Source organism: Poecilia formosa, unplaced genomic scaffold (assembly GCF_000485575.1).
Source record: "Poecilia formosa unplaced genomic scaffold, Poecilia_formosa-5.1.2 Scaffold397, whole genome shotgun sequence".
Lineage (NCBI taxonomy): Eukaryota > Metazoa > Chordata > Actinopteri > Cyprinodontiformes > Poeciliidae > Poecilia > Poecilia formosa.
Genome location: NW_006800336.1, coordinates 476,684 through 502,541, shown reverse-complemented (window position 1 = coordinate 502,541; position 25,858 = coordinate 476,684). Strand labels below are relative to the sequence as shown.

Sequence of the window (25,858 nt, the reverse complement as noted above, 5' to 3'; positions counted from 1 at the left end):
TCAATAATTCATATGAATTATTGACTGAAGTAACCTCATCCTGTCATTCCACTTATTACGCCTTAAACATATGGAGGACCTTGCATATTTTGTTTGTATTGAAAAAATTGAGTTTTCATGACAAAAAGAAGATAAACATCTATAATAAAAATATAAAAAACTTTTTTCAGCTTAGATAATGAGAAAATGATGGATTGAAGGTGAGATAGGAAGTAAATGTAAATTGAGTTGTTGCATTAGGAGTTCATTCTGCCTCCATTTTGTCACATTTCCTCCAGTTTTGTTAGTTTTTCCTCCTCTCCCACTGATCATGAATCATCCTCTGCTTTCTCTATTTATTCGTATCTGTTCTCTTGTAAAACTGTTTTCTGACCTCACTTCCTTTTTTTGACCTTTTGCACTCTTTCTCTTTTGTTTTCTCCTGTGTGCATCTCGTTCTTATCGCCTTTTTGTGTCTTTTTCATTTCTAAATGAGTAATAACCTGGTTCCATTAGTTTTCACACTGTTAAGCTATGAAGTACCTTTTGATTAAATTTGAATTAATTGGTGAATTGATTAATTTTCCCCATAATTTCCCTTTTCATTTTTTCCTAATAACTAGCTCCATTGTTGTCTCCTGTAAGTTGCTGGAGTCTTTCTCATTTCTTTCCACTCTTCCTCTCCTGTCATGCCTCTCCTCTTCCCCTCTTCTCCTCCTTGCCCTCCGCTGTCACTGTCACCAGTAAGATGGAAGTTAATTTCACACACTCCCCAGGAATAAGAAAAAAGAACAAGAGGAAAAAAATTGTGTCAGCAAAAGATTTATATGACACAGAAAATCAAGAGCCTGCGATTCTCTCTGCTGTTTGTGCTCCAGGGTCCTTTCTGTTCTCGCTATAGCACACTGTTTCTAAAACTGCCTGATGTACACCTCCCTCCACCACACACACACATACACACACTCCTCCCACCCTGCCCCCTCCAAAGGAGCCTGTCAGATGATAAAGAGATGTTGTCAGGGACTGATTATCAGCCTCCCAACTAAAAACAAGTAAAACATCAAACGCACAAAGACCACACAGGGACTTGGCCTTATTTTTTTTCTTAATTTCTCCTTTATATCTCTCTTTCCCATCCCCTTTTCTGTGTCTCAGTCTTTGTCAGAAGTTAGTTTTTTTTAATTCTAAGTCTGTATGTGTTTTTTTTTTTTTTTTTTTTTTGCCTGCTGGCGAGCAATTTGATTTGTTCTGTCATTTTATTTTAGAGCTCATATTGTTTCTTGTGTATTGTTTTTATTATGATGGCTTAATTCATATTGGCGCCTGTAGCGGCCAGGGCCCAGGTCCTGCATCACCTGGGAGGACGACAGGGACAGCAATAGAGCAATAAAGCCAGAAAGAGCTGCATCGGCTGAATGTGTGAGAGATCGGGTGGGGATGGGTGGGCAATGTGTGTGCAAGTGTGTGTGTATGCATCTTTTTTTTTTTTTGCAGTGCTGACGTGGGTGGGAATGATGAAGTGCTTGAATCTAATTATAACAAAGGACATTTGCATGCTTGATGCCTGATGCTTGCACACAAGCACACAGATCACCAACCTGCTGCCTTACGTTCAGCACACACTGAGCGTCTGTCACTCATGCTGGCTGGAGAGTCAAGATAACTCAGAATATCACTGCAACAAAGTTCATGAGCAGTAACCCCCCCGTGGCCCCGTCCCTCTCAGTCATGGTCAGGGTGACCCATTCACACCCAATGGGACCAACAACAGGCTCTGACTGAAGCTGTGGGGTTTTCACATGCAACCACTTAAACCAGTTTTCACCAGTTCCTCACTTACTGACTCATCTGCATAAATTTAAACTAGTGGTGGGACTGGATTCAAATTTTTAATGGAGTTAATTCCAGGGTGTGTAATTAATAAATTGCATTTTAATCAAAAACTATATGTTGACAAAACAGTTAACATTTCACATCAGAAACCCCTTTCTGCTGCTAAATTACAGAATAAATAAACATGTGAGCTCAACAACAAATATATTTATAGGTTTCCATTTGTTGTTTACATTCTCCAGCCATCAAACTGGAGCAAAGTGTTATTCTATCAATTTCAGGAACTCCTGAATGGAGATTCATGGAGATTCTGTACATGTTCACATTACCGTTAGCATCTGCTGCGGCTACATGTTTAGCATTGAGATGCTATTTTAGGATTGAATAGCTTTGTTGATAAGCTAACTCCTTTAACACAACTTGAATACAACAATAGTCTTTAAAAGCGTCCAATCAGATCGGTTTTTGAAGCAAAAATGGAAACCCCATTGGGCCAGGTGAAGAGGCTTCGTCTGCGGTTAGCGGCTGTCGCTTGTGTGTCAGATTCCTGGTCGTAACAGAAACACATGAATACAAACACTTGAAACTTTTGTATGTAAAAAAACAAAAAGGTGATTTATTGAATCAAAATTCGCATCTAGTCAATGTAAATAATTAATAAAAATTAACAAATTAAAATATCCTATGCAGTGGAATAAATGAATTCTACACTAAAGATATGACAATATTTGACTTTATGAGCTTTCACATGTTTTTTATTCCATACATTTTGGGATGGACAAAAACAACTTCTCAGACAGACAGCATCAGTAGCTCTTCCCAACCAATTCAGCTTTCATACAAAAAAATATTTTTTTAAATAAAAATCTGAAACTGTCATGCGTTCTTCGGCCATCTTTACTCTGATACCCCTAAATACATCCAGTACAACTAACTACCTCCAGAAGTGATCCTAATAAATCCTATTTTGACTATTGCAGCATATCCATCAATGTTTTTTGTTTTTGTTTGAAGTATTGCATTTAATAAAAAGGACAAATTTCAAAATAACTTCCATAATTTTGCAAACTTTTAATCTTGTGGTGTTTGAAAAAGACTAACTGAGCTAAGGCAGATGGAAACATGTTTGTCAAATACATTCTGACCATCCCATCTACTGGTAGGTCTGTGCCTTACGAGAGGCACGAAACTCTGAAATATTTCTACATCCATGTCTATTTTGTTTTTCTTAATTTAAAGGTTTTCTCAAAAGTCACATGACAATTGGATGGACACATAACTAATGAAACCCAAAAGTCCTTTCCCTGTAGGGTTTAATTTTCCTGTTTCTGGTCTCACAGAAGCACAGATAGTTTAACTCGCCCCACAGACGTCCTGCTCAGCTGAGTGGAATACAGAGGCTCCCATTTTGGAATTAAAAGCCATAATTTTAAGGAGTTCAAAAGTGATTTCCCCGATGCAGACTTCCATGTTCTCCTGCGTTTGGGGGAGCAGAGAGAGCTCCACACATGATTACACCCTGCCTGGTATTCTAGCATTTACACTATAAAACTGAATGATAATTACTTAAATATCAGGGCAAATTTACAAAATGTGCTGATTTCAAATAACTCGCCCCATGGTAAACCTTTAAATTTTTCTACCCATTTTCAAGCACTTCCCTTATTCCCACATTATTCTGCAGTTCCATAGAAACACTGGGTTCAGGTTTAATGATGTGCCATGTTTGCAAATTGCCAGTGCTGGTGGTAGACATTTTGTGAACACTTCGTTTTGGCTAGTTGCTTATGCATCAGCAGATTTCTGATGTATAATCTAAGCTAATGTGAAGCAGCCGTTCACAGATCCTGTCAGTCCCACTTCAAACAAATACATATTAAAGTATGCTCACTGGTTATAGGAAGCATGTGGAACCCCCTATACCCCCAGTGACTCCAGTCAGAGCGAAATAAATAAGAAGTGCCATTTGTCATGTTTGGACTGAAGAACGAAAACAAAGACAGGAGTCAAGAACCAAGAAGATGCTTCTGACAAAGAAAAGCAAAGTTCATTTCTTCCTACTATTTCTTGAACCTTTTCAGCAATCAGACCAGTGTTATTTGCGGAACCATTTGATGTGAGTGTGTATATGTATGAGTGTGTATATGTTTGTGTGTGTATCTTCTATATATTGTTCTACCCCCAGCTGTGGGCAGTAGTTAGGAGCAGAAGGAGCAACAGTACTGGTTTAGTGGGGCTGGCGCTGGGCGCTGCAGCGCCCCCTGCTTCAGATGAGCCCAGGTTGGAGACGGTGGCCCTCTCCGAGTACAGAGGGATCACATCAAACTGGCCACCTTCATCAGCCTCCTCCTCTTCCACCGTCTGTGTCAACTCCTCCTCTTCCTTGCTCTCGACCACCTGTTGAGATGCAGGCAGAGTCAGTGAGAGATGCAGTAGCATTTAGCAGCTTCAGTAGATTTACATTATGGTTCTGGGATCATTTGTGCTCCACTGATTTTTACGTGTTTGTCTTTTCAAAGTTAAAGTATCAAAGCCCTTTGTTGTGCTGCTAAACATTACAACATTCAAAACAAAACACAGAGGTTTTAAAATAAGTTTCTTCTGGGAGCCTAGAAGAAACTAGGCCTGATCAGGATACAGACTCAGCATTTCAGCAAAGTGCTCTGGGTACAAACATCGACAGCAGGAGATAGATGTCAAAAAACTCAGATACAGAGCGTCTCCTCCACCTTCTCAAATGTAATTGGTGAGTGAATTAAGCAGAGAACAATTAGAGTCCTTATGTACACCATGTAGCGCTGATGAAATGTTGATTAGAAGGAAAATCTAAATCCCTTTTCTTAACTGATTAGGGTCTGAAAATTCTAATTGGGAAATAATAAAAAGTCCGTAGCTGTAACTTAACTCTCTCAGACAACAGCAAACATATGTCTTGGCTCCCAACAGAAATTGAACAGAAGTTAATTGAATTAAACTGAATATCACTCAGTGATAGAGTCTTTTATTCATTTTAACAGCAGATCACTTCCACCAGAATTTAGTATGAAACCTCTAAGCAACACCAGTGTTACATGTAAGGTAAGTCTGTCCCTGTTTTCACTAAAACAAATGTTAAACTACAGATTATAATGCAAATACTTCACAGTCTCTGGTTTTAGCTTTTTTCACTCAGTGTCCGACTGATCATTGCTACTCTGACTGGATGGGTCTGTATCAGTTCTGTGCTGAGTGTTGGTTCCAGCCATGAAGAACTGAGCTGGATAAAGAAAACAAAAGAGATGGGTAAAAACCCTGAATGCACTGCGTTTAACCATTTTCATCTGTTTGCAGGAAGGAGTTTCACAGCATGAACACATGAAGTTGTGGTTTAAAAAAACTCTAGATAATGTTAGCTAAGGATAAACAATTTAAATATAGCGGTGTTTTTTTTGTTTTGTTTTTTTTTGCATTGTTGATGTTTGCATTGTGTCAGGTCAGAGCAGGCCTGGAGGCAGAGATGGTTACTAGTGTTTCAGACTCTAGAGCAGTGGTTCCCAAACTTTTTCTCCTGGGCCCCCCCAGTGGTTTCCAAACATTTTCTGGGCCCCCCCTATGGTGGGGTTGTTTGTTGGGGGGGAATCGACTTTTTTGGGGGCAAAATGAATGTACGTAGCCGAACATAGACAACACCAGTAGCCTACAATCTACTTGTTAACAAACTTAAGGTGATATATTGACATTAGCTAGTCATCTTTCAGCTAACATTACCTGCATCCAACAGCTTTACATAGGAATAACAGAGAGTTGGCCACTCTAAGGTAAAAACCTAGCGCATACAGCGTTCATGTTTTTTTTGTTTTTTTTTCATCCAGACGGCTTCCCGCACCCCCCCTGCAATGGCACGGCGCCCCCCCTGGGGGACGCGCCCCACAGTTTGGGAACCTCTGCTCTAGAGCAACAAGTGGTGTGAGCACTGATGATCCACTAGCATGACTTTATTCTGTTTTATGGGTATTTTTCCTTTCCTCTTGTCTCACTAACCTGCATAAAATAGACCCACAATAGGAGTTTCAAACACAGCATTAAGAATCAATTGTCTAAAAGCCTACTGATTTCAAATTCAGAAAAATAATTTAATAAAACAGTACTTTATTAGAAAGTTTCTATCTTCACTTCTGCTTTGCATGTGAACTGAATGTTTGAACACTGTTAATTTAGTCTTAAACTAATAAGTCCAAATTCTTCATAAAAAAACCTTGTTTTTTAAACACACATTTACTCTAATCTGTGATATCACTACATGAAAAAAAAAAAAAGCTTTCCATTACCTATGTGCAGAGCCACGCTCCATCAGTGGCGAACTACATCTATTGTTCTGAAATACTGCACCTCATCAGGCAGGTAGTCATAAAATAACAGACTGAAATATCTGGCTGCTATTTCCTGTCCCTCAACTTGACAATTTTGTTCTAAATTAGTAATTTTGTTCATAATTGCCTTTGGCACTTAATAGTTAATAGTTATTCATATCCAACCCACATCCATTGTTGTATAACATTCTCTTGCAGGATAGAAAGGTTGTGGTTGTTAGCATGCTATACTCTGTCACAGTAGGAAGGATGCACGTTTGATTATTTGTAAGAGAAGATCCTTTGGCCGACTTCAGAAAGTTTTGTTTGCATTATGAATTAAATGTGTTTCTTTTGATCACAGCCTTGATGGAAATGAGTCGGTGCAGCATTGTTAGTGTTGGGGATTCCCAGCTGTTTATCCTCAATAATATGCAAAAACATCTGGAGCAGCTCAAGGCGCATGCTAGGTACTGTTAATTATATACCTCTCTGTCATTCTCAGTGAAACACTGCCTTTGTTTCACTCATGGCTGACTTTATGCAGGTTCCATCTCTGACTTGTGTTGTTATTTTTAGGCCCGAGCAGCTAAGCGCTGCGAAGGCCTATTGAAATTGTGCTGCAAATTATTATTATGCGTCCGTAAAATGAATTGGCTTTTTGGAGGCTTTATCATATTCAAAAACTCACCAAGCTTGGCGGACTCGTTGATACTGTGAAAAATTTACTTATTTTAAGGTCAACACAAAAATAGCAAAAGAAACGGCTCAACGGTGACACCTAGCAACTTTCAAAAGACCCTTTCCTATTACGTTACTTCATCGTAGAGACATGAAATTTGGTACACTTGTAGAGCTCCCCAAGCTGCTCAGAATTTACAATTAATGTCATGGTGCAAGTATGACAGGAAGTCGCCCATTTTGGATTGAAGTTGTGTTTTTGACCCCATTTTGGCCATTTACAGCCTTCGTATTTGATCAGACTCTTCCTAGGGATTTCGATCGGTCGGCTTCAAACTTGGTCAGTTGGTTCATAAGGCATGGTAAATTAAAACTGATCACAGGTTTGTGTTTTTGTGCCTGCTAAAGGGGGGTTTCCTGGGGTCATAGTTCACCTATTCGCCATGAAACTTGAAACTGGTATATCTCCTACATAAAAACTCACAGAGGCACCAAACTTTCAGTGATTGATCATCATCGGGTTGCCCTTCAATACCCAATGGTCAAATAATGAGATCAGTTAGGGCACGCTCCCTGAGAACAGGAATTGTCATGTTTTACTGTGAACGGTTGTTTTCTGAGCACTTTGACCTAATCAACATGAAACTGTGTCCAGAGACAGAAGACATGTTGGTGTGTTGTGGATTCCAACCCCATTTGTTTTCGATGGCGGCGTGGCAAAGTGACCCACCATACGTTTGGCTGTGAATTCCACAGTTTCAAGCCGAGCTGCACCAAACTCACTAGGATGGATCCTTATCGACCCCCCACAGGAATCCATAAACATCTTTGGTGGGTGTGGCCTAATTTCTCTATAGCGCCCCCTAGAATATTTTAAATGATCAGCCCTAAGACATACTTTAATCTAGAATTATGAAATTTGGTACACATGTGTATCTTGTCAGGACGTACAAAAAAGTCTCTTGGAGCCATGGTCCAAACCCTACAGGAAGTTGGCCATTTTGGATCAAAGCCGCCATTTCCTCTTTTTCATAGACGTCGCATCTGATCGAACTCCTCCTACAGCTTTTGAGATACAAACTTCAAACTCAGTCAGCAGAGTGTTGAGACATTGAAGGTCAAAAGTTATCACAAGATTTTTCATACGTCAAAGCACCTGGGCGTGGCTAAGTCCCAAACTTTGACTATTTGCCATAAAACATCATGGTGAGATAACTTCCACATTAAAGGTCACAGCTGCATCAGACTTCCTATGTGTCACTACAGACCAACCCTCATCACATTTAGGTAGTCAATTAATGACATCACCTTAGCCCCGCCCACCTCCTACAGGATGTCACCTGTTTTTTCTGCTGTATGTCTTACTTTTACTCAATGATTCATATGGGTTTAATCCTGTGCCAACTAAGGTAAAATTACATAATGAACCCTGTTAATGCAGGCAGTTGGCTGAATCCATGTGGGGGTGGCCAAATGGCGAGTTGCAGTCCCTCGCCATATACAAATGGTTGTCTCTAAATCAAACATGGAACATCTGATTGGCACCAAACTGGACATGTATGACCTTTGTTCACCGCTAAAGAGCCTAACAGCATTGCATTGCAATTTGACTCCACTGCGCCCCCTAGGTTATTCCATCAGCTATACCTCCTCGCTACATCGGCTGATCTGCACCAGATTTTTGGTGAGTCCTCAGGGAGTGCTGCTGAACTCATTAATATGTACGGCCTGGCAGACGGGTGCGGGAACTGCGCAAGTGTCTGCGGTGGCTGGCGGGCGGCGGTGCTGGGACTCCCACGGTGGCCAATAGGCTGGAGTGGCGTTGAGCTGTCAGGGCCGTTCGAGGCTGCCCACAGCTTTAATTTTAAATTATTTTTGCTTTTTAGCATCTTGTCAGACAGTTACAGAAGACATAAACAGGTCAGGGAGTTTTAGCTACAGACACACGCCGTGGTTTAGTGTTTCCTTTTTTTGCAAAATAACTAGGGCTATGAACGACAATATGGTGATGCATGCGATCAATCTGAATATTTTAAGGCATTAATATTACATGGCACTGATTAATCGAATTACCGATTCTGACCTAACAGCCTCCCTCCTACTGAGGGTTACCCAGTTCACAGCAGCGCATTATGGACTCAACACATGGGAAGCGACAAAAGATAGCAAAAGGTGAAAAGTTTCCCTGACAACAGACAGCAACAAAAGTTTAATATTTTCAATTATCTTGTGTTGCTTCACACACAAGATAATTGTGTGTGAAGCAACACAATTATTGTGTTGCATGTGAATGCTGTGAACATGCATTAACATGCATGTTCACAGCTCATGCATGTGAACATCTACATGCATGAGCTCAGATTATCTCATGCATGAATCACGACGGTCGGACGGCTGGATGAGGACAAGTGGCTGTCGCCTCATCACACAAGATCCAGAGGAAACAACATTAACATTTAAAACAAAATGGCTTCCTTTAAACATACCTGAATATAAAAATCTGTACAACTGAGGATCTCCAGACATGTTTGGTTTGAGACAATAAAACATTTCTTTGAAAACGTGCAGACAGCAGGTGGTTTTTGATACAGGCTATGTGGGCAGTTACCCAGGGTGGCATGAAAAAGGGTTGGGGGACCCAAAAACTAAAATGTAATCTGTCATTTGGCTCCTGAACAACTTTGCTACTACTCATATGGCTGTGTAGTGCAGTAACTGAAACTTTATAATGGTCTGTAGCACACAGAGTAAGTTTCCTTTAGTTGTTGTTCAGTATTGGGAGACTGCATTACCTGCTTTCTGCTACAGGATAAAAATCTGATAATTGTTTGCATTTTAATTTTGTTTTAGGGGGACGTAAGAACCACAAATGTGTGAGTATGTATATTCAAGCTGACAAAGTTAGGTACAGCGACCCCTCGCTATAACGCTGTTCAACTTTCGCGGTCTCGCTGGTTCGCGGATTGTTTTTGAGCAGTTTTTTTCCACAGTGCATTGTGTTCTGCGTCCTGATTGGCTAAAATATATGGAATACAGATTGGCCATTCAGGAGATGTAAACTGAAACTTTGAATGCCTGCTGAAAAAAACTGTGGCCAGAGGCTCTGCCGTAGATACAGCTGTGAATCTCGCAGGGCAGGTTGGAGGAGACGCTTTAATGACATTACTCCGGATCACATTAAGGCCCGATTGATGCACACGCACATCCGCTGACCTGAAAACAGGTTTTGTTCTTTAGTTTCAATGTAGAGTATTTAATTATGCTGTGTAATAGTTGTAAAAAAAATAAATAAATAAATAAAAAAAGGTAACTACATTGCGGATTTCACTTATCGCGGGTTATTTTCGGAACGCAACCCCCGCGAAAAACGAGGGATCACTGTACACTGATTAATCGTGATTAATCACAGCACCAGAGTGTGATTAATCTGATTCTAAATAAATTTTGACTGACAGAATTAAAAATAACAATAAAATGTCAGAATTTCCTTCAATTCCTTCAGGAGAAGCCTGAGGCGTTGTCATGCCAACCCAGAAACACTCCCTCTGGCATGTCCTGACCCGTCCCCCGGCCCGTCCCCTGTACCTCCTCTGGGACGTTTCTGAAACATCTCCTGATGGAGGTGTCCATGTATGTTAACCTCTGAATTTAAATTCTAAAATGCTAAATTATTTTTCAGATCAGTAATCCTAACGGACAAAAAAAACAAAAGGTTTATTCTGATTTAATGTTAGACAGAAAGGAGAATGTGTTTTTTTATACAGTACCTGTCACTATCTTTTTTCTGAAGCCATCACAAACATTATATTCATTAATTATTGAGTTTTCTGCTCTTTGTTTTCCCTTTTAGAAAGGCAATCTCTAGGGTTTCTGACTGGGAAACAAACTCTAAGAGAAAAGCAATTCTGCAATATTTTATGTTTTCCTGTTAAAAGTTTCCTGTTAAAACACACGTATCTGCAAAAGAGACAATTAACAGAGCACTAGTGTTCCCCTACCTTCTCACATTTTTCTGTATCCACTGTGAAAATCCAGCACTAACAGCACAAAAAGTTTCAACTCTCCTAATTTGAAGCATAAACTTTAAATTCCTGAGAGAAAAAAAATCCATTCATAGAAAGGACTGAAAGCTTTTCAAAGAGACCAAATGAGCATCTGAGCGACAGACTGATGAGGAGATGAGGAGCAGGTATAGCCACTGGAGGCTTTAGGAATTTGAACACAAAAACAAAATGAAAGACAACGGTGAACAAATGCAGGGACTGAAAGGAGGATAAAGGAATTGAGGGAGGAATGAAGGAAGGAAGAGGAAGAGGATTTCAGGGGGAGAAAGAAAAACAGACAGGTGACATATGGGTATGAATAAATTCATACTAACGGAGCAGTCCTTCCAACAAACACCTCATCTAATCTGCTCACTGGGAGAGAGACACAGACAGACAGTGACGGGACGAGAGAGCGAGCGATTGGAGCAAAGTTGGAATTCCCTCTTGTCTGCCGGCCCAGATTATCTCTGGCAGCGCGGCACGCCGAGAGCCGGAGAGTCGGGAGCCACGGGAGATTGTGGTCCGGCCAAGGCAGCGGGAGCCAGGCCAGTGATTGGATTGGACCGGGTTGGACAATCCGAGCTGGACTAGGGCAGCCAGGAGCCAGGGCTCTCAGACCGTAGGTGTTCCTGCCGCACGTCAGCATGTGTCTGTGCCCACGCCACAGTTTGCACATTAACAGACTGGCAGACAGAGAGCAAACAGGGTTGGAGTGAAAACACCACAGGGCCAGAACTCAGCTGTCAGACAGAGACTGGTGGAATCTGATTGGCTTTAGTCAAAGACATTCGCGCAATAATTGTTTTTCGGCTAACACAAAATAAACAGTGGGAAAGAAATGAATGGCTTCCTGGGATCCTGTGTAAAGTTAATCACAAGTCTCCCGTTCCATCCAGCAGCAGACTGGGTGGCAGGTCGAACTGCTATTGTAGTTTGTGTCACTTTCATATGCGGAACTAATTTGAATATGCATCCAATTGTAGATTGAACGGTAATGTCGCATTTTAAACAGGTTTTACGTCATTGATGTGAGACATGCGTCATAATTTTGCACCAGAAGAGGCCGGACACTGTAAATCTACATGCAAAAAATGGCTGAAAATCATAAAGATGAAAGACGTCAGTGAAGTGCATCACATCACAATCCCATCACTCCTCTCGCATGATTTGGAAACTTACATCAGAATTAAAACTGCCAAAACAAAATTGTCGCTGCGGCAAACAAGACAATTAGGACAGCCCAGCCTCTCCTTAGTGATGTTTTTATTTGCCTCCGAGAGCGAGGCTCATCACACTCAGACCAGACCAGCCTGTTAGTCTGGAGTTCCAGCTTCTTCCCTCTGGGCGGAGGTTCAGGTTCACCAGGATTCAACCGATGGAAGAACTCCTTTGTATTCACAGCAATCAGGTCCTTAAATTTATGAGCTATAGTTCCACTTTATATATGTATTGATTGGTGCTTGAATGTTTTGCCTGTTTTGAACATTGTCTATGTACTTTTTGAAATGCCTGGCTGCGGGACAATAAAGGAATTGATCTGAACTCTGAACAGTCGGTTCACGCCATCTGTTGTCCCATAACACCAACACAGGCAGGAGCTGATAAAACAATAACTAACTGAGACTGTTTGGTTATTAATTACTGATAATCAGGTGGTGACCCTTGGTTGAGAGGTCATTTTAATCAAAATGACCAACTTTACTCTTAATTGCCTTTGGCACTTTATAGTTCTTCACTGCCAAGCCAACCTATTGTTGCCCAACAGTGGTATAAATAGGAGTGGGCATTTATCGCATCATTTATCGATAATCGTAAAATTTTGTCATCATGATAAGAATTTTGATTTATTGTTGTCTCAATAAAATCCAATTAATTATGTTAAAAATGTTATTTTTACTATTTTCTTCACTGTGTCTCAAAAGACCATCAATATATGACAGGGAATTTGAAAATATGATTGAATGCAGTATATTGAGGTAAAATCACACTTCTTTAAGTAAGTGGTGGCCTGGAGAAGTCGATTTCAAATGGGAATGATGTTGAAGAACATTATTTCTGTTTGTGGTGAATGTGTTGTCGTTCATTCCCATCCACAGAGTTACCTTAAAAAGAAGTAATTCAAGCTTTTTTATCATTATTTCTATAGTTATCACTACAGTATCACAAAATATCACAAGTCTTGCACAGCACTGTGAAAGCAGGCGTGTGTTTTTGCTCTGGAGCAGAGCAGATGGAAACCTTCAGAAGAACAACATGCATGTTGTCCCATTGGGGACATAAAACGCCTGTTTGGTTCTGGACTGCTCAGGAAATCCTCACTGATTTTTCCATTTCCAACTGGTTTCAGGGATCTTAGCTAAATTAACAAACATAATGGTACTGCAAGAGCATTTTGTTAGTTCTTCAAATAGTCTACATGTTTTTATTTCACACCTGTATATAAAAGAAAATTTCTACAATTATGACTTTAATGCTTTTAATCTGAAGGTCTGAAAATTAAAACAGTGGCACAGTATTTAGGATTTCTAATTGATGAGTCTTTGTATTTGCTTCCCACATTCAACAGCTGGTGAAGAAGCTGTGATTAAATTTGGATTTATTTCAGGATTCGATCCTGTTCATCTGTTGAGACTGGAAAGCGACTGGTTGATGCTACGTTTCTGTTCTGGACTATGGGGAGATTTATACATGCATGCTTCCCTTAAATGTCTTTATTCACTGGATTTGTAACAAGTTTAAAAGGTTTTACACATGACTGCGGGTTGGATGGACATCCTGGGCCACTCATGGACTCCATCATTAACATATTTTTATCTTTAAGGCCATTCTAGAACTTCTTCCATCATACTTGTTGGCCTGAATAAATAGAAAGTCCACTGGTAGATATCCTCTTCATTGTGAGAACATATTTTTGCTGTCAGCGCCGAAAGTCAAGACTGAGCTTTGAATTAATTTTTTTCAGTTTTCTGCTCCATCTTCTTGTAACCAGTTGCAGAAATATTGGACCTACGACACACTCACTAAAGACACTGTCGTCTCTAAATGATTTCAAGTTTCTTCTTACTGATTTGGAGAAGGAATCTTCTGTCTGCAAACGTTTTAACTGAAGAATCTTTTAATTTGTGAATTCATGACTGTGTTATTGTCTTCTGTTTTTGTTGCGACGCTGCCAGTATTGGCCAGGATTTTCTTGTAAAAGAGACTTTCAGTCTCAGTGGGGTGCTCCTGCTAGAATAAAGGTGTGGTCACTAATCCCCGCCAATACCAGAGCTCCACTATATAGGATTTATAGTCCATGTATTCTGGATTCTAGACTCTATAATCCCACACACATAACTCATTTGAAATGTGAACACGATGATATACTCACATCATTGTTGAGTTCAGGCAGGCGGTTACTGTTCAGCAGCTTGTCCTTCTGGACCAGTGGAGACGGTCTGGGAGCGGGGGGCTGAGTGGGGTCAGAGGGCAGCGATCCGGGGCTTCCCATCCAGCTGATGGAGTTCCCTGCCCACACACACATCACCACATCACCTCTGAGCAGATGTGGGAAAAGAAAGCCCCCATCCTTCGGAGCCTGACAGCTTAGTGGGAACAAAGATCATGGACCCCGGATGTTCAGATGTTACGACATGGTCAGGGTTGGAATGAAATCAGAGCAAACATCATTGTTAAATGTTAGCTCTGATGGTCAGAGAAGGGAAGTCTGGGTGTTTGCTGCGTTGGGGCTAAGATTGGTGCCTGCGTATGTGTGTGTGTGTGTGCATGTGCATGTATGTGGGCGTGTGTGTGTGTGTGTGTGCTTGTGTGTGTGCGTATATGTGTGTGTGTATGTTCGCTTTTCCAGCCTGTGATGCAGCATCTGAGTGGGTGTGAACCAACATATCTATCTGGCAGGTTTATTGTCGGAGCCATCGTCAGCTTGATAAATCAGTTTTATGGGAGGTGTCCTGACACATTGATCCGGGCTTTAGTGTTCGGACAAACAGCTCAGCGTGTATCGATAAACCCACCTGACAGCCGCTGTGACTGACTGACAGGTGGAGGACTTTATGTTCCCACCCAACAGGCTCCTCGTGGCGGTGAGAGCCTTTCAGATGCTAAGACTGGAGCGTGCTGCTGCCATAAAGCTGCAGAGTGCTGCTCACGCTGTGAGGACGGCTGCAGGAGGCAGCCACCCAGACGCATTCAACTGCCACTGTGTCAGAGTCACTTTTTCATTTGCTCTCTTTGAGCTCTTTCTTTGGTTCTTTTAGGCAAGACAAATAAATCATGTTTTCTTAACTCCGATTAGCCAAATCACTGCATTGGAGGAAACATGGTTTTATAGTGAACTATTTTCAAACATGCCTGTAACACCACACAGTCATGGGAGACTGAGAAGCATTTAACCATGTGAAATGATTTTCCTCTCTTTTTAGGCTACGTTTCAGCAGAAACGAGCCAAACACAGGGCAGGTTAGGAAATGCCTTTAACTAAATAAGATCCTCACAGACACAGAGGACATGTATTGGCAGCTCTGCTGAGAATGTGAAAAAAGCCTTAAAATAAATTCCTATTTTATTTCAGTAGTATAATCTCACACAAAAAAATGTAGAATTAATTATTTTAACTACATTAATTTAGTGGGGAAAACATGTAAAACAAAATACAGAACTGTAAAAATATTTACCTCCTTAAAACTTACTAGTTTTAAGGAGGTAAATATATATCACACAACTAAATGTGTGATATAGTCACACATTTAGGTGTGAATATATCAGTCACACCTAAATGTTTCAGGCCATCCAAAACATTTTAACATCATGAGAAGATAATTTAGTAAATACAAGCAGCAGATTTCAAATGGTGATTTCAGTTATTAATGGAAAAGGTTATTTTTCAAATGTTAAGTCACAAAGTCAACACTCTCATCCTAGATTTTCTGCTACAAAGCAGAATTTATAGTTCTATAAATTGTGGCAAGTTGAAAAACTGCTACCACCATGATGTTTTTAAAGTTAATGTTAAAGTTAATCCTGACTCAACTCAATGTTAATTGAGCCAGGATGTAACAGCACTGCCATCTTTCAGAAAAGGTTCTCTTGTGCCTCATCAATCTGGGTATCAACCAGTCAAAAATGTATGACTATTTAATGGCTCTTTGAATGAAATTTAAAGCAAAACAAAAAAAAATTAAGCAGAGGGAATGATTGGGGTATCCTGATGTATTACAATCAAGCATAGCATATGAGTCACAGAATAAGACACATTCAGATTTGTATGTTTATTAAGTAATAAATGTGGTTTAAGGTTCAATAGCTGCATGAAGAAAAGCTTATAAAAGATATCTAGTTAAGCCATGACAGGGGAACAACTTTGACATTTCTGGGCTCTGTTTGTGGCTCTTGGCAGGAGCTTTGTGTTTCTCCAACAGGCTCTCTACAAGCTAGATTAAAAGTTTTTCTGCACAGAATCCTCCTAGCCGGGCCGGGGTGGGAACAGAAGTGAACCAGTAGTGAAAGCAGATGTCGTCCAGACAACTGGAGATGACTTTGCAATTAACCCATGACAGGCACAAAAAATAAGTTCATCCCTCCTGTTAGCTAACAATCCCACTTTGCCCATTATAATGGATGGTTTGAACTTTCTCCTCTCTGCTCTCCACCATGCCTCCTTTCCAACTCCTCTGAGATTTCTGGATTCAGAGGAGTTATTTCAGCTTTTCCAACGTTAATCAGCTGCTCCCTGTTGTAAACCACCCAGCTGCCCACCTATTTTGATACAATGTGCTCTGTTGTATCATAGCTAAATAGGAAAGTATGAAAAATATAAAAATCAGTCCAAAACAAAATCAGTATCCAAAACAAGAAAGAACGGTTGCCAAAATAAATAAAATGTTCACTCAGAAAGACAGGAATGAAAGTTTAAAAAATAAAAATATCTCAACGAAAGTACAGAGCTAGTCCAACGTGCTGCCACCCTGAGCGGCACAATCCTGGAATTCAGAATAATAAATGAATGAATGAATGAATGAATAAATAAATAAATAAATAAATAAATAAATAAACATAAATTAGGTAGAATTTTAGAATAAATCATTAAGGGGGCTATACTTTTTTGTAGTAATATTTCTGGTAGAGAATTAATTGTGCCATTAGGCAATTTTAAAATAAATGCTACTGAGGCAATTTTTTTCATTCATGTTTTAAAAATAATCAGCAATAAATTTATTTGAAGGATCTTTCTTTAGCAGAATTGTAAAAACACTCAGAATTATTATAGCATAATTCTATAATAATAATTATAGAATTATTCTATAATTCTCTCAATATCTTCAATATCTAAGCACTTTGAATTGCCTTGTTGCTGAAAACATGCTATATAAATAAAATTACCTTACCTTACCTTACCTTACTACTGAAGATATCTACTATCTCCAATAGTCGACATAACATTTTTAAACTGTTACTCAGTAGCTGGACTGAGGAAAAATTTGACATGCGATCAGCAATTCAACTGTAAAATACCACTGTGGTATTACGATGTGTTTAGGTGAGATCTGACAGGAACATGAACCTTTGATGGGCCAGCTAACGTGAATCTGGGATGAACAAAGAACAGCAATCAGCACACAGAGCGGACTCACGTAGGCAGCTGTTGTGGGTGAAAAGGCGCTGCAGCCGCAGACATTCCTGCCACTGGTTGCCACTGCCCTCACAGTTGCACCACAGCGACACATCAGCAGAGTTGTTGCTGATGTAGTTGGGAGTCATGATGGTTCCTGCAGGTCAGAATATCAGCTCAGCATCAGGAAACGTGTTTACGGATACCATGGGTGTTTCTCTGAACATGCTGCATTCAATACACACACTTTAATCCTGATTGTTTACAATCAGAGAACGGGGATTGTGAGTGTCTGACAGGGTGTGAAGAGTTATATCTGTCTGAAAGCTCTGAGTCCAATCCAGAACTCGTCCATCACCAACAGAGCTGGCAGAAAGCCACTCAACACTCGGCCATCCACATGCGTTTGTCAGCTGTCATCTCTCTTTACACTCTGGCCTCTCTTTACTTTGCTGCCCTGGCCATCTATCTCATACCCATCAACTCTCTGCTCTGCTGTTTTCTTCTAGCTATTTTTGCACAAATTCATTTGGCGTTGCAACAAAAATGTAGCAGTTATTCTGGGTCAATTAAGCTTTGCTGTTTTTTTGGCTTCAAACTTTAATCTTGAGACTTCCAAGACAGCATTCCCGTGAGACAAAGTTTTACTGCTATTAAATCAAACCATTTCCTTATAATGAAGCACATTATTGCCAAAAGTGAGAAGCGGACTCTACTGCACCACATTAGATCACATTTATTCAATTCACAACTTGTTCTGTAACAATATGTAAAAACTAATCTTGGCATATGTGAAAGTTAATGTTGAAATAAACATGCTAATAGCTCAACATGCATTTCTGCGTCCCGACAGATGTCTCACAACAACCATACGCATCACAACTACTTCACTCATAGTGAAGCAGACGTCTTTTTCATCAAGAGAAACATCCTGCTGGGTAAAATACTCCACAGCACAGGTCAGGACGTTTCTCTAAACTGCTCAAATCGATAGTGAATGTGTCAGTTTTCTTTCTCAGTTTAACCTGTGAAATAAAATGACAACAAGCCTTTATGTTATCACTGCATTAGCAGAGGCAGCCATGCTCAATGGGATGGGAGCAGCCACAGCGTTGGCCTTTACTTTGAAACCATGGAAAATGTTAAACACAGACTGAAATGTATCAATATCATTTTGTTTCTATTGATATTTGTGTGGTTTGTTGACATAAGCAGGTTATATTAGTGAAGCATGTGGGGTTTTTTTTCTGTTTCAAAACTAATCTCATATATATAGGGGCCTGATGGTCACTGGGTGAGAGTCAGAGTTATCAAAATATATTTTATTCTCTTTATTAGCACCTGAGAACAAGAGACTTGATATTGCAGTGGCTTATTTAAAAAAAAGAAGAAAAAAAAGAAAAACTTGCTAAGAAGAGTTTTCAAAGACTGAACCTGGATTTTTAGAAAAGTTAGTGTCCGTTTTTTTCTCTGCAGTTTTTGGGCTTGAAAATCCATCTACGTCATGTTGACTGTGGTGCTCCAGATTAATTACTACCTGGTTCTTAGATTGAGGCCAAGCAGCAACATGAACAGGTGATGTGTGCTCTCTGTGTCGGTACCTATAAGCCCAGCATAGGCTCGGAGGCAGAGGCCTGTTGAGTCTTTCAAACATCCGCTGGCTGTCAGATGAGATGGTTGGCAGTTACTGAGGAAATCAGCAAGCCTGGACCTGGCAAAAACATAAACAGCTCCACATCAAATGGAAAAAGTGGGCAGAAAATTTAGGTGAATGATTTTAGATGTGTCTGAATTTGAGTTAGACACAAATTCAGACAATGTTAGTTCAGTAACATTTTTCTCCGCAGAGTTGACAGATTCTTGTTTATGTCCAAATTAATGTGTCTCCTTTCATTTCTGTGTTGTTTACAGAACCATTTCTCATGTCAGGTGGAGGTGGCAGCAGTGCAGGGGCAGATGCTGTTTTGAAAGCTGATGTCAGCTATTACACTTACAGTTTGTCCAGAGTGAAAAAAAGGGAAAACATATGTGATATTTATAATATTGCCATCACCTCTGAAGGAACCATTATGTTGAGCTCATATTCTTAAAAAATGACAACAACAAAAAACAAACAAACAAAAAAAAACATCTGCCCTCTTTACCAGCAACTAGAAAAATTCAATAATTGTCCACACTCTTAGACATATCCTAAAAAGTATGTACACTGTAATTTGTAATGCTTAAACTACCATTTAGTTAGCCGAATGTCTAACCTGCACAGGTCGTCTCGGCGACAGAAGCTCTGCTGGTGGAGGCAGTTAGGCTGCAGACTCTCTGCATCCTGATAGGAGCAGGAGGGTACGATGGTCTTCCTCCTTCTCTCTCCACACAGGGTGTTGGTACAGGGGCAGAACAGGACACCCAGGCTGTATTCCTCTGGTACCCGCTCCAGGAAGCGCCTGAGGGCCCGGTGGCACTTGTACTGGTTGCATCGGCTGGTGTTGGGTATTGGCTTTGTGCAGGAAAACACATAGTCTGATCGAAGAGCACCGCACTTCTCATACAGGCCGCAGTCCTGTGCTGCTTTCAGGCACTGGTTCTCACCATCCAGCTGCATGAAGGATGAACCTGCAGGGGTGAACATGGAGAGAATGGGAAAACAGCCAGCAACTAAATATGGTAAAAACATATGATATTGTGTGTCATATATCCTGTTTCTCCATTGTAAGCTGTTTGTTTTGGATGTAGAAACACATCAAACTGAAACCATCTGGCCTTTTTGATACATATTTGCCAAATGAATCTCAATGTATCCAAACTTAATTGAATTGTGCTGTATAAACTTAATTAATGTTTAGATTTAGCTGTTTCCAGATACACATGATGTTGGGCTGTGGTTGCCACTAAAATGCATTTTGTGTTAGCTTGTACCAGATGTATATCTGTACCTTTACAGTAATGTTGCAGTTATTAATATATATGCATATGTTGTCTGTTGCTATGGTTTCTCAGTTTTGTTTGTTTTTCTTTTTTTCTCTCTCTCTTTCTGAAGGTGTAGGAACAGACCTCTATAACATGATTCAAAACATTTTTACAAATAAAAAACTTAAAAGTGCGGTGTGCAAAAGAATTCAGATATATTTTCTCTCAGTGCAACCAATTGCCTTCAGATGTTGTCTGGTAACTGCTAAGCAATCAATCAATAAAGTTTATTTGTGTAGCACATTTCAGTAACAAGGTAGTGCAAAGTGCTTTACATCATAAAAACACAAAAATACAAAGTCATAAAAGAAGGTTGATACAACATGAAGTCAACAGTTGAGAAAACCAGAAATAAACATTACATTTTTATTAATGTCATCATCAAAATCATCAATACACATCAAATATGTTGATAAATGTTTCATTTATTATGAATCAAAAGTAGCTCTAAACTAACAGTATTTTAAAGTCTATTTTCTCAGGCAAGTACTGTAGAACTGAGTGATGTTCTCTGTCTTACTGGTTTTAGTCAGAACACCAGCAGCAGCGTTCTGGATCAACTGCACCTGGAGGATTGATGTTTTAGTGAGAACCTGTGAAGACGCTGCTGCAGTAATAAGTACAACTAAAGATAAACACATGGAGGAGTTTCTCTAGATCTCACTGACTTTAGCTCTTAAATCCTGGAAATGTTCTACAGGTGATAGAAGGCTGACCTTATAACTGTCATTATGTGGCTCTGAAGGTTCAGGTTAGAGTTCATCACTACTCCCAGGTTTCAACTTGATCTCTAGTTTCCAGCTGTAATACCTGAAGCTGTGTGTTGACTTGTTTATGATGACTGCTTTTAGTTAAGCTTTAAATATTTCACTCTATACATAGAAAGTGAGTATCTTACCGGACACTAAAGAGGCCATGCGAGAGTCAATCATGGAGTCATCATAGGGTGATATTTCCAGTTCCTCCCTTCCTGTGGAAAAAAAGAGAAAATTTTAAAGATTGGCAAAAGGATGATCTACATTGAGCAAGAACAGCAGCAGGTTGGAAGGAATAAAAGTAGGACAATTATATGAGAAAACAGAAAAGCATCAGTTCACCCATCTTCCCACCCAAAGTGCCCCATTATGAATTAGAACAACATTTAGACTGCCAACAGTACCACAGTCAAAGCAAAACAAGTTCACAGAAAGGTATGCTGCTACTTTAAATCAACTGGGATAAGAGAAAAAATGACTCCATCCATCCATCCATCCATCCATCCATCCATCCATCCATCCATCCATCCATCCATCCATCCATCCATCCATCCATCCATCCATCCCATAGAACAGTGGTTCCCAAACTTCTTCTCCTGGGCCCCCTCATTGGTTTCCAAATATTTTCTGGGGCCCCCCTATGGATTACAAATAGCTGTCTGGTTGAACAACGTGTGTGAGGGGGGGTGGAGAGGATTGTTAGAGACTCCCTGTCTCTAAGAAAGGGGGTGGGAGAAATCGACTTTTTTGGGGGCAAAATGAATGTACGTAGCTGGACATAGACAACAAAATCTGTAGCCTACAGGCTACTTGTAAAGCTTAAGGTGATGTACTGATATTAGCTAGCTAGTCATCTTTTAGCTAACTTTACCTGCATCCAACAGCATTATTCAACAGCTTTTGGGGGAAAAACTGTGAAAAGTGAAAAGTTATTTGCGTTTTGCTGGTTTGCTGCCATGATTCTAACACACCTGCATAGCTCTGTACAGCAGCTGCCGCACAGGTGTAAACCCAGCGCAGGCGTCGTAGCGCTCATGTTGCTTTTAAAGGGGGCTCGGAAAAACAGGTTACCACATGTTAACAACGGATTCAACAGTTTTAACTGCTGATAAACGTGACAGAGGACACAAATATGGGAAGTGTGGAAGCCTCTACTGTATCAAATTGACATAGGAATAACAGAGAGTTGGCCATTCTAAGGTAAAAACCCAGCGGGTGCAGCGTTCATGTTTTTGTTTTGTTTGTTTTCATCCAGACGGCTTCCCGCGCCCTCCCTGCAATAGCCCCCCCTGCAATGGCCATTGCTGGGCCCACCTAGGGGGCGCGCCCCACAGATTTGGAACCTCTGCCATAGAAGAAGCTCATGTCAGCTGATTGTGTCCAATATCTATGTTTAGGACCATAGATAAGGGTTAGAATGTGAATATAAAAGCAAATTATAAGCTTTTCATTAAATTCCGATTCTTCTTCACTGTTGGATGGAGTTTTGGATGAGGTCAGAGTATTCAATAAAAATAATATGAGAAAATACTAAAACTGCAGTCAAAACAGTCTCCCCAAGTTCCCAGCTTGAGTCGTTCTTATAATTCATATGGGCCACCACTGTCATAGAAAACCCTACAGATTACATGTATAGAACATAATGAATTTCACCAAAATTCAAAAGAGGCATAAGTTAAAAATAATTCTGAGTTAAATGACTAATTAAAAGAATCTAAACCCAGTGGAAAATTAACTAAGAATATAAAAAAGTCTAAAACTTACTCAAATACGGAATCTGTCACGGATCATTGATAGAATGTCAGACATAGCTGAACTTGGCTTAACTCTATTCTGCTATGTCACCAAAATAAACGACCGTGAGATTTATTTAATTAGATCTGCAAATTAAACAGGACTGTGAATTTTCCAGCAGCTCTCTGCACTGAGCAGACTGAACATGTTCTTCCCAGGAGCTAATTTGGAGAACAAAGACCTCATTCTGCATTTCCTACAGAGCAGAGAGCTCCCCAAAGGTAGAAACATCCAAAGTGAAAAATGCTACTCACTGACTTGGTTTTATGAGTTTCCTATCGTACATGTGGCAGAGAGTAATCACTGGTGTAGATAAACAGACATCCACTGTGCTGGCTTTGATGAATTGATAGCCTTTAAATGTTCCCTCCTGACAGTCATACAGCCATACTTTACAGATATAACTCCTGCACCATGACTCCATTCAGTCCTTTACATTGTAATGCCTACTGGCCAAGTAAATGCTGACATAATGGAATACATGAGAAGGTGACACTGAAATCAGTACATGGCGATTCAGAGTGCAGATACTGACTTTACAAGTGTTGAGTATTTCTTCTACGTTGGTAGCACCATCTCACAGATCTGACCTAACACAGGCAAAGCAATGTATGGACAGATGTCCATATATGTTAGTGTAGAAGAGCCTTACTGTCATGAACATCTTTGTTTCCTGCTTCAGTCTTGTGCACAAGACTGAAGCAGGAAACAAAGATGTTCATGATGGCCATCAAATGTTGGGATACTGCTAAATGTGAGCTCGTCATTACATCACTTCTGTGTAAGCTGGGCATCAGAGATCTCCCTTATACAGTATTTTCTTTAAAGCAAGCCTCCTTATGTACCCCGCTCTTCAGCCAATGACTGCAGGAGATAGGAATTGGCCCCCAGCGACCTGTAAGGATAAGCAGTAAATACAATGGATGGACATTGTTTTTCCCTCCCTGCTCTTAGTTTGATTTGTGGTCATTCGGGGCAGCTGTGTGTTTGAATGTGTTTTATTACCAGGCATAAATTGCTGGCATGCCTGGTCAGCTCTGCCCCAGAAATCTGGGCTGCTCTCGGTCACTCTGCTGGAGAAACTGGGCCGACCCTTGTAAAATAGTACATTATACTATTCATACTTATTTTTATACATACATTCATTATATCAATGAATTCACTATACTGGTACTTTCCCTTAAACACCTCACTCTTCAAAAGGTTTCTGTCAGGAATGCATCAAACCAACCTAGAACATTGTTGTTCTTGTTTGCTCCCAGAGAGCATACAGCCTTGGATGTCAGGAAAACATCATACACAAAAGAGAGACATGGAGGAACAGAAGTACACAGTGCCTCTGTAATTTAAAGCCAGATCAACACTTCTGCCTCCTAATGTAACAGAATATACTGTACAAAGGAACCAACACAAAAGATGTCTACCACATGAAGACAATTTGTATTACAAATCTTTAAACTGACCAGGAGTATATTTCAGCAGATAACAGAAAGGCTGAACATACTCCAGCAAATTTGCTGTTTTATTCCTTTGAGCTCTGAAACTATTTTGACATAAAACATTCTGGATTTGGAAAAGCTTAGCCTGGTAAACACTTGTGTCGTACAGAAGGTCTGTACACTTGGATATGGAGAAACCATTGGGTGCTTGAGGTGTGGATTCTGAAGTTTTAAATGACTGGATCTGGTTTTACCCCTTTGATAACATTTGCCTCATGATGTATGTAATGTGCCAGCTCAAACGTTAAGGATGCTATGATATGAAGCTTACCAGAGGTTGCATATGCTGTGACAACCAAACTTTTATCTACAAACATGTTTTTTGTAAAAGTTACATACTGCAGTTTTAAGATTTATTTGTTGATCCCAGTAAGAAAAAAAAAGAAAGAAGGATGGAAGGAAACAAAAGTGCAGTGCACCCTGATAGTCAGGGCCGTGCAGAGACCACTACAGGGGCAGGTGCTCAAAAAAAAGGGCACAAAGGGCATTCTAGGACAGAATATTAACAAAGCCCCACAGCTTTCAGAGTTTAATAAATGATGATAAATTACAAAATTGTGAGGTATACAATCAAAGCTAAGGAAAATCTCTATATAGAGCATACAACTATGCATATGTAAGATATTTTATTAGTAATTTCTTTCTGCAGGTCTATTTTTTTATAGGAAAGTATTGCAATATTCAAACCCGCAATTTAGCAAGATATGTAAATCAGAGCTGGACCACCAGACATATTTTGTCTTTACAGAATTACACTATTAAAAATATAAAGAAGGGCACAATGCAACCTTTTAGTGACTGTAATCTATAAAAAAGCTGCCTGTTTGCTACACTTGCAGTGGAGATGAAGATGGTTCATTCAGGAAAGCAGAGCTGCATCAAACTTTAATGTGGACACATCATTTAATAATTGGGGGGAAAAAATTAACCTCATACTCTGCGAACCAGACCCTAAACTTACTTAAAGTCTGGATTTAATTTTTTCCCCTTCATGAATGACACACTTTTATTACAAATATTAGCTATATCTATCATGGTAGTTCAGGGTGAGTTGTTTTTAATTCTAAATGGATATCCTTGTTGGACTTTTATTTAAGTGCTATTCTCCTTCAAGATACATTTACATAACACCAGAATAAATGCCTCTAGAATAAATACCTCTCTGCTTAAACCGCTACTCCATGCTCAAGCAGAAACAATACAACGTTCAATGTTTTGCAGCAAAGGAAATTAGAAAACAAATATCCATTATGGAGTTGATAGGTTTTGGAAGAGAGATGTGCCCCTATTGCATAAGCGATACTGAAGAATGACTGCTATCATTAATGATACAGGGAAGAAGCTTTTTAGTTATCTTGCTTTGCTAGCAAAG

At 39.9% G+C, this 25,858-nt stretch overlaps 1 protein-coding gene across 1 annotated transcript in view; it reads right to left on the bottom strand.

The window, feature by feature from the left end:
• Window positions 1–1,456: 1,456 nt before the first annotated feature.
• The window catches only part of gfra3 (GDNF family receptor alpha 3), an 83,157-nt gene continuing 58,755 nt past the window's right edge, over window positions 1,457–25,858 (bottom strand). The window contains exons 4-9 of the mRNA XM_016663002.1: window positions 21,337–21,408; window positions 19,730–20,084; window positions 19,076–19,185; window positions 17,497–17,631; window positions 14,238–14,374; window positions 1,457–4,209 (exon numbers count right to left, since the gene is read on the bottom strand). Coding sequence (XP_016518488.1) covers window positions 3,988–4,209; window positions 14,238–14,374; window positions 17,497–17,631; window positions 19,076–19,185; window positions 19,730–20,084; window positions 21,337–21,408 — 1,031 coding nt within the window. The 3' untranslated portion in view covers window positions 1,457–3,987. The remainder of the gene's footprint in view (window positions 4,210–14,237; window positions 14,375–17,496; window positions 17,632–19,075; window positions 19,186–19,729; window positions 20,085–21,336; window positions 21,409–25,858) is intronic.